Source organism: Octopus bimaculoides, chromosome 7, assembly GCF_001194135.2.
Source record: "Octopus bimaculoides isolate UCB-OBI-ISO-001 chromosome 7, ASM119413v2, whole genome shotgun sequence".
NCBI lineage: Eukaryota > Metazoa > Mollusca > Cephalopoda > Octopoda > Octopodidae > Octopus > Octopus bimaculoides.
Window position 1 is genome coordinate 3,408,172 of NC_068987.1, and position 9,739 is coordinate 3,417,910.

The window sequence follows — 9,739 nt, forward strand, 5'->3', positions numbered from 1 at the left end:
AAAATATGTCAAATCAAGTGAAAAGATATGACGTGCCATAACGTCAACAATTGCTTATGTTAAAGTTTGCAAAGGAAATGCCTTTAAATGACAATGAAGTCAACTATTTTGTTGTTGAAACTGAATCAAGTCACACACTTATAAATTTGCAGACTTTGTCATATTTTTTCTTATATGATTCATTTTTGTGAAAACCGGTGTCGTTGCTTAAAGGTCTCCATCAGAGTAAGCATGGTTTCACCGTATTTATGATGAAGACAATGACGACAAGGGGGGGGGGGGGTTAACTTGGGAAGAATAAATAGAAGTTATTTTTTGGTCAATATGTCAATTCCTTACTGTTGGAGACAGACACACATCATCATTATCACCATCATTTAAATACCATTTTCCATGCTGGTGTGGTTTGGACAGCTTGACAGGAGCTGGTAAGGCCGCACCAGGTTCCATAGACTGTTTTGGCCTGGTTTCTACACCTGGATGCCCTTCCTAATATCAACCACTTTACAGAGTGTACTGGGTGCTTTTTACATGGCACCATCACCAATGCTCTTTACAGAACACCTTGGTTTTAGAATATCAAGTCAAGGTGCAAGCATTTTTCTCCTCTGAAATTTCAAATGATATTTATTCAGGTCAGATGATGCAAATATTGTAATTTAAAACAACTTATTTGCTAGAAAATACTCAATATAGTGTGATTTTGAATATTAATGGTACTATATTTTACAAATGATATACATTAATCTATATTCAACACTTTAATGTAGGAATTTTTATTTGAAATCACATTTTGGCAAGGAGGCACATGTGGCAATTAGCTTCAGGTGTAACTGCGACTTCCTAGATCTGACTTCATTCCCTTCATCTTACTCTGTCTTTATTTGTTATACATTTACTCATCTTGCTTCAATCTGTAACTAAATTTTCCTCAAATTATACCATCTTTAAGAAGGACATGACACATTGGATAAGATAGTCCTGGATATACTATGCTTGGATAAAATATCTGGGATGGTCATAGTCGGAACACACTTGATCATCTATGTATTTGGAGCAGATTTGATGGTCTAACAACTATAACAACAACCCCTTAATATATTTACTGCTTATTCAAATTATTTAGAAGCTGGAGAAAAAGGGGACGACATCAATCCTTTAGCATTCAGATTATCCTGTTAAATGTAATCTTATTTAGTCAGATTATTTTGAATTAATGCTTTATTATCTTGTAGCTCTGAGATTTCAATAACATGATTGTAAATTTTTAGAATGACATTGTAGTGAAGGTGTGAAAGATTGGATATGGTCAGGATCAACATAGAACAGGTAGACTTTTGGGGCCAGATAAAACTGGATTAAATACTAAAGGCTTAATGAGTAGAAATATTAAATATTATACATCTAGATTTGAAATAGTTGAGAAAAATATAAGAAATTTTTACTAACTGCATCAATTTTCTTCCGCACATTTTCTTGATGGCGTTTCCCCTTCTCATGAAATTCAATACTCTGAAAAAAATTGTTTTTAAATTTAAAATTATTTCATATGTTTCTTCTGAAATAGGCAGGGATTTGCAAATGTATAAAAATTTGAAGTGAATAACAGCCATTAGACTATAGTTTATTTCGGTCATAAAACATAATAGCATTCTGTTTGCATTCATTTAATTATGTAGAAGAAATATTATTTTTGCTCTTATAATAGTCCCAGGACAACCAAAGCTTTGTGAGTGGATTTGATGGATGGAAACATCATAGAGTTTGGTTTGTTTACTGTGTGGTTTGGCAAAAAGAGACCAACAGAATCAGTACCAGGTTTAAAAAATAAGTTTGACTAAAAATTCTGAAAGGCAGTGCCTCAGCATGGCCACAGTGCAATGACTGAAACGAGTAAAAGACAAAAGATAACGGAAGAAGTATGAGGCTTGAAAAAAAAAAGACTGGGGTTGATGTGTTCAATTAAAAATTTCTGAAAGCGAAGCCCCAGCATGGCCATGGTCTAATGACTGAAACAAGATACACACGCACCCGCACACATGATGGGCTTCATTCAGTTTCCATCTACCAAATCCAATCACAATGATCCAGGGCTATAGCAGATGACACTTGCCCAAAGTGCCACACAAGTGGAAGTGAACCCTAAACCATACGACCAGGAAGCAAATCTCTTGACCACACAGCCACAACTATGGTTGCTCTGTGAATGACTGCAAAACCCAAATGCAAAGAGATATCAAACAATAACAAAATAAATGGCAAAATGAAATTGGCCAAAATTATACTCAACTGGTTTATTTTCAGTAAGCCAACATTTACAAAATTCACAAAACTTCCTTGGCTGGGATTTCCAATAATCAGCCCTAAAAAAAAATGTACATCATCATCATCGTTTAACGTCCACCTTCCATGCTAGCATGGGTGGGACGGTTTCACAAGAGCCAGCCAGGCAGAAGCCTGCACCAGACTTCTGCGACTAAGAAAGAAAAAAGAAAAAAATAGGAACCAACATTACATTACACAGATTTTTAAGTATCCTATAGAAAAACGAATACGTTAGCCTACGTTACCTTTATATATGTTATATATGTTAGCTAACATTGAGGAGGAGACCCCCTTCGGTCATCAGTGACCATGGGATTGCACCTAGAAAGTTACCCTCCGAAGGCAAGGTTGTTTGTGGAAGGCCAGCAGCTGCCCATGCACACCACCCTCCCCTCTCCACACCACTAGTGTTATGCAAGGGAAAGGCAAAGGGGCCGATACAGCTTGGCACCAGTGATGTCGCAACTCATTTCTACAGCTGAGTTAACGTAAAATAAAGTGTCTTGCTCAAGAACACAACACGCAGCCCGGTCCGGGAATCAAACTCACAACCTCACGATTGTCCAGCACTTCAAGTCAGCTAACCAGTTTCACACTAGCTCTGCGTTGTGTACAAGGGCAAGACTCTTTAGAAATGTCGCCCTTCTTGCTAAAAATGGGTCCCATAGGAACAACTCGCAGCTATAACCCTATAAAAATTCGTTGACATGCAGCGCCGAGTTCATCTCTTCCTGTCGAAAGAGCTGCTAGAGTCCACTCCAGTCAACAGGGCTGATCGCTCCTTGGTGGATATTAGATTAAGTAATTCTCATCAGTATTTGACAACAGAAGGTTGGACTGAAGAAAGGTCGGCTTACCCCTAAACTTGCAGATAAATTATAACAAAACTTATGAGTATTGACAATTTAACTTATAAGCAGTGTTGTTTTTAAAACGAGCCTGTTATTTGTAAAAGATGTAAAGAATGTCAACAAATGAACGAGCAATAATAAAACGGATCAATTTGCTTTGCATAATCTCCGCTCCTACAAAACCAAATCAATTAAGCAATACTTCAATTAAGAAATTATTAATTCGAATATAAAATTTAATTGTACTGAATGAAAACTTGGAGATCTGTAGGTCATCTAATTATCCTTAATTTTTTTTATAAGTTATGATAATGATTATTATTTTCGGTGAAAAAATTACAATAAATCTAGGTTTAAATAATCAATTTTAAAAATGGGTTTAGTTAAATATGGCAAATAATAACAATAATAGTTTTAATGCAATTTAGAAGTTCTCAGAGATAATGAGAAGAATCATCAATATTTGAAGACCACAGGTTGAAAATAATTTCCATAATTGAAATAATATAAGGCTAATTTCATTCTTATAAAATACGTATATGTTTTTCAAAGTGCTTTTTACGCCATCCTCTGTTCGTAATTTTCAGTTATTTATTAAATATTTGTTCTTAAACGAGGAAATAAAGTAAACTATTATGGAATTGGTCTGAAATGCCAGACAAGACAAACTTACATGGTTCCACCAGAAGTTTATTGTACGCATGCGCCAACAAGCACCACAACAACACCAGCAGCAGCAGCAACACTTAATGAAACAATTGAAATGGTTACAGACTTAGCGAGAGGGAGTGGGTATCCATGTAGTCTCTTGATTTGGTAGTAACAGCAGCCAAACCTCCCTCAAATCACACCTTATCAAAAATAGAAAACATAGATAATGTATTTCCAACTAAAAATAAAACTAAATGCTCGAAGATGGTGTTTTTTTAATAAAGAACTATTCGTGGGGGGGTTTTTTGAGAGGAGGGGGGAATTAAGAACCATGTCTCGTAGAATATGATGTAATTTTTTTTTAAATTATTTTTTTCTGATTAATCGTAATAAAATTATTAATATATAATATTTTCTGATAACTAATTCATGCAATCACTTTTTATAAAGAAGTAATAAAATTATTAAATAATCACTTGTAACAAATTAAAACCAATTTAATTTTAAAACGGAATCAGCTGAGGTTGACACGATGCAACAATTTCAAGAAATCTTATCTAAATGATCATTTAATTGTTGCAAATGTAAATAAAATTATCTTAAAGTCAGAGACAAACACATAATTCTTCCTCGTTCAATTTTTGTTCTAAAAGCGCTAAAAAAAAAAGTTAAAGTTGTATCTATGCCATTGTTCACTTTTATACATACATACATACATACATATATGTGTGCATATATCTATATGCGTGTCTTTGTGCTTGGCTCCCCCTCCACCGGCGTTTGTTTGTTTATGTCCCCGTAATTTAGCCGTTCAACAAAAGACGATAGACTAAGTACTACGCTAAAAAATAAATAAGTACTGGAGTCGATTTGTTTCGATTAAAAACCCTTCAACTCAGTGTCCCAGTATGGCCGCAGTCCAATGACTGAAACAAGTAAAACGATACATATGTATGTATGTGTTTATGTGTGTCATGTACGTACGTATGAATGCATGTATGCGTGTATGTATGTATGTGTGTGTGTGTGTGTGTACGTACGTATGAATGCATCTATGTATGTATGCGTGTATGTATGTGTGTACGCATGAATGTATGTATGCGTGTATGTATGTGTGTACGTATGAATGTATGTATGTATGTATAATAAAAGCAGCCGACGTAAATATCAGAGGAGGTTTAATAATATCGAGTTGCTCGGTGATAAGAAGTAACAACGTGACCCTCTTTAAATCGTCGACCAATGAGAATCGCCGTTAGTTGTTCGGTGAGAGACTACAGGAAGCAACCCCGTCTCCATGAAATGTATAAATAGAATCTGTTTCAGGTGTCATGGCGCAGGCTCGGTTGGCGATGTTCTCTCGTTTCTTCCGACAAAACCAACCAAGACCCATCACTTCTGCTGTTTGTTGTGTGTTTATTTCATGACAGCTTTCTACCAGTTTCGTTTCTTTCAATATCAGGATTTCTCCAGTTTTTAAGGAATATAAATGAAGTACGAATATTATTAATATTATTGCAAGAAAAAAATGATAAGACAACTGAAGGAATGGTAAGACACGATCGTTGTTATTCGACTCAAGCATCATCATATTGTGATTTCTGTTGAGGATAAATCGCAAAATCTGGATATATAATATAAAATACAACATCGAAGAATAAAAGAATCAAGCGATCTGACGCAAATAACATCGTTGGTATTTCTGCTGCTTTTCTTACCAAAATTCGAAGCCAAACTCTTGTGCTGTAGACTCAAGGACAACTTCAGTTTCCACTACACAGGGCCATTAGAATTGTGTACAAAAAAATCTGACAATATTATGAGCCTTGTGCAAAGCTTTTTAGCTTAGGAAATGGATTGCAATTATTAAAATGGTGAGTGGAAATTATTAATTTGATCGTTTATAATCTAAAGTGCTTTCATTATTTTTTTATTTTCCAATCGTTGCTGTTTAATGTCGGCATTGATGTGTGTGTGTGTCTATGTTTAAATTCTGTAACTGTTGCATTTCTAATTAACTGCGTTGCACGCTCTCTTCCATATTTCTGTTTATTTCACATGTGATGCAGAAATTGCAATCTAAACCATTCCTGATAAATTTAATGCAATAGTTCTTTTCAATCCATTTATGTCTGCATCACATTTAAACCCATCAATGTTTATTTCTTTATTATTTTATGTTGCATTTATTTGAATCGTTCTAATTACATCCATCCATCGTTGCTGCCAAAAACAGTGGGAAATATGATTTTTTTTTCTTTTTGAGTATGAAAATAGTAAAATATTTCATTTTCGTTTAAAGCCCTGTGTGTGTGTGTGTGTGTGTATGTGTCTGTGTGTGTGCGGTGTTTTGAGGTTGTCCCTCCATTAAAGAAGGGAGTTAATTAGTGAAGCTCATTAAACGTAAACAATAACAACGTTTAAAAACAGAAAATAAAACTAACCATAGAGGCTCGACATTGTCTCCTTATCTTATAATCGCAACCACATCTATTGATGTTTTACACCGATATTAACTCTCTACCTGTCGATTTACCTGTACAACTACACAAGTCTAGCCTCAGTCGTCTTTGTTTCCTCATAACTTTCAGAAAAATTGATATTTTTTCATAAAATTTTCTACAAATTACTTTCAGATGATCTAGATTACGATTATATCTGAATTTTATACGAAAAAAAAAATTGGTCGACGCACACACATACGTAGGCCTATATACAAAATGAAAGTTTCGAAAAAAATTTGATATATGTCAATAGGTGTGCGTGTCCACCATTTGTTGATCGCTTTGCATTAAATTCTGATATAATCGTAATCTATACCATCTGAAAAGTATTTGTAGCAAATTTTATCAGAAAGTATCCTTTTCTCAGTAAATTATGAGGGAAGAAAATCTTGGATGGGGGATGAGGGAGACAGGTGTGTAGGTATACCTGCTGGTCCTTTATATCACATGATACACAGGACCATTTCCCCTGGGCCTTGTACATCATATGTGACACACACATTCCCATAGGACTTATGAAAGGAAAGCTTTGTATTACCCAGAACAAAAAGGGCTAAAAATTTGAAATCGAACATGGACGTTTGGGAGAAACTCAGGAAAATTCTTTGGACAGCATAAGGTTTAAATCATTTCTCGAATTTGTTTGTTTCTTTATTTTATTGATCCTTAAAGAAAATGAAAGGTGAAGGCGGGATTTCATTGTGGAACTTAGACCGCTTTACAGTGTTTAGTTACGGCCCTTTATCTTCGTGTTTTAATATGATGGTTCACTTTGTATGTGAACAAATCACATCCTACCGTCTTCAAGAGAAAGACGTGTCGGATAAGATAATGAAATCTTTGATAACTTTATACCTGAGAAAAAGAAAGAGACGGTGGTGGTTACGTCTGGATTGTCTGATCAAAGATCTGTTCCATAAGACGATGATTAGGAACCAAACAGACAAAAGCGAAAGCAATTTGTCGCACTCTTTAGTCACTCGATTTGTTAGAAAGAGCAACTAAATCACTTTATAATCATATTCCTACTGGCAAATAAATAAATAAAAATAATGCATTGGACAGTGTTGAGGATAAAGAATGGCTCCTTTTATTTAGGGCCTTCGAGATTTGCGGGAGTAAGTTATGTAACGTAGGTGTTTGCTAAAAGCATTTACTGGCGAAAGTGTTTAGGATTAGGGTTAGGGTTATTGTTACACCAAAAACGAGCGGTGTACGTATTCTTTACCTCCGCCGATTCACTTAGGATTCCTAAGGATCAGGTGGTCAGTTTAAACCAGGCGACACATTAAGGCTATCACTACTCGTTTTTAATTCAGGCACTTGTATTTTATCAACCCCGGGAGGGATGATAGGCTAAGTTGACCTCGATAAGATTTGAAATCAGAACGTAAAAAAGCCTGTATAAACACTGCCGGCCTTTTTTTTTCTTTCTTTTTCTACCGATCCTCTGTCTTTCACTGATCAGAGATCTTGGCTCCACCAGAATTGACCTGGGGTAGAGTTCATTCATCACATACCGTTTTTGGTGTCATAAAAAACGCTCAGGTATATTAGATGCACCTTAATTTCAGAAGCGCATATTGGTGGTGATGGTGGGGGAGTTTTTAGTGCATTTAAAGAAAATTAACCTATGAGAGGACCAACTTCACATATAGGACCCGTACGATCGTAAACAGCATGTTAACCGTTTTCTTTGTCTGGGAAATCACACGGTCGTTAATTTTACTAAATTGCTTTAAATTATTCAGCAATCAGTTTTAATTGATTGAAATTGCGAAGTGTTTATATCAGATAGCTTTCTGTTGAATGAAATTCCACTCCAGCCTGTGTTATCAGTGGAGTTCAGAAATTTCGATCAAATTATTTTATTGAAATTCTCCTTGTTGGTTTTAGATTTTTACCCCCCCCCCTTCCCAGAGGGAGTTTTTAACTCCTATTTACTTGCATAATCTCACGATGTTTAAGTGGACAGACGTTTCTGAGAATTTGATATATTTGGACCACCACGGGCGGTGATTGTCTTCGTACATGGCTCAACGGGATGCTTTTGCTATGTAAAGGAAGGGGTACATTCACAAATGTGTCCTTTCCTTGGCGGACGTGTCTCTTTCCTAATGTAGAATGGTGGGATCTTGCATCTTTTATTTATTTCAGTCAGTAGACTGCGGCCATGCTGGGGGCACCACCTTAAAAAAGCTTAGTTGAATGAATCGGGTCCAGTGCTTTTTTTTTTAATACTAGTACTTATTCTATCAGTCTGTTTTGTCGAACCGCTAAGTTACAGGGACGTAAACACTCCAGCACCGGTTGTCAAGCCGAGGGTAGGGGAAAACGCAAAGACACTCATATATATATATATACGACCAACAGACTTCTGTCAGTTTCCGTCTACCCAATCCACTGACAAAGGTTTGGTCGGCCCGTGGTGTGCTGTTTTCAAGGTGAGGTGCGAATCTGCATTAGCCCCGAAGGCACTTGCTCAAGGCTCCACTCAGTGGGACTGAACCCGGTACCGTGTGGTTGGGGAGCAAGCTTCTTACTACACAGCGTGTGAAATGGTTGTAATAGCAGATCGACGGGCTTTTAGAATAGTTATCGCTACTTCGTGGGGAAGAAAATAACAAAGGATTGGTCAGGTGGGGATAGTTTAATAATTTATCTACTAATACTAAATAGAAATTGGTTGTCGAAAATAAGAAGTTACCAATATATCAAGAACTACATTGACTTCTCTATTTGCTTCAAAACGGTAGTCGGTCTATGGCAGGAAGAGCATTTGGTTTCTATGTCTAGCGTGTCGAGCAACACTATACAAGGCATCGTTATTATCAGCGAGACATACCTACGAACTTGCATGTCAACTTCCTTAAATGGGTGAAAATATTGTGAGACAGCGATAGAAACAAGGCAGTGCAAAATGATATTTTATTGCTCGGCCGCCAAGAATTCAATCCCCCCTCCTCCTCTCCTCTTTCTGTGTGTCTTAGTTACCATTTGTCTTGCAGCAGAGAGATGTCGTGAGAGGTGGCGAGTAATGAGAGAGGCGTTTCGTGAAGAAACAGTGTTGAAGTATCAATTACTTTGCGAAAAACGTGATAGATGGCGGAGAGAGAGAGAAAGTAGGATTTACCAAAATTTGCGCCAACGAACCGATTATAAAGAAATTTGTGGGGAAAGTTTTTTGTTTTTTTCGAGGGGGATGGGGAAAGGACTTTCGAAGAGAAAGAAATTCATAAATTATGTTTTTTTTTAGTGTAATGGAAAAAAAGTTTGAAAACATTTTTAGATTCATTTATTTTTCGCTTGAGTAATAGAAAAAAGGTTTTAAAAAAGATTCCATTTATCATGATGAGAGAAACAAATTCATAAATACAGTGTTGAATAGGATTTCAGCTTTGGGAAAAA

General features: G+C 36.1%; 2 protein-coding genes across 2 annotated transcripts in view; one reads left to right on the forward strand and one right to left on the reverse strand.

Moving 5' to 3' along the window:
• The window catches only part of LOC106871576 (WW domain-binding protein 4), a 10,201-nt gene extending 6,177 nt beyond the window's left edge, over nt 1–4,024 (reverse strand). Inside the window, exons 1-4 of the mRNA XM_014918082.2 lie at nt 3,850–4,024; nt 2,291–2,363; nt 1,446–1,512; nt 900–930 (exon numbers count right to left, since the gene is read on the reverse strand). Coding sequence (XP_014773568.1) covers nt 900–930; nt 1,446–1,512; nt 2,291–2,363; nt 3,850–3,851 — 173 coding nt within the window. The 5' untranslated portion in view covers nt 3,852–4,024. The remainder of the gene's footprint in view (nt 1–899; nt 931–1,445; nt 1,513–2,290; nt 2,364–3,849) is intronic.
• Nucleotides 4,025–5,123: 1,099 nt separating this feature from the next.
• Nucleotides 5,124–9,739, forward strand: part of LOC106871586 (MBT domain-containing protein 1) — a 35,581-nt gene continuing 30,965 nt past the window's right edge. The window contains exon 1 of the mRNA XM_052969161.1: nt 5,124–5,701. Coding sequence (XP_052825121.1) covers nt 5,699–5,701 — 3 coding nt within the window. The 5' untranslated portion in view covers nt 5,124–5,698. The remainder of the gene's footprint in view (nt 5,702–9,739) is intronic.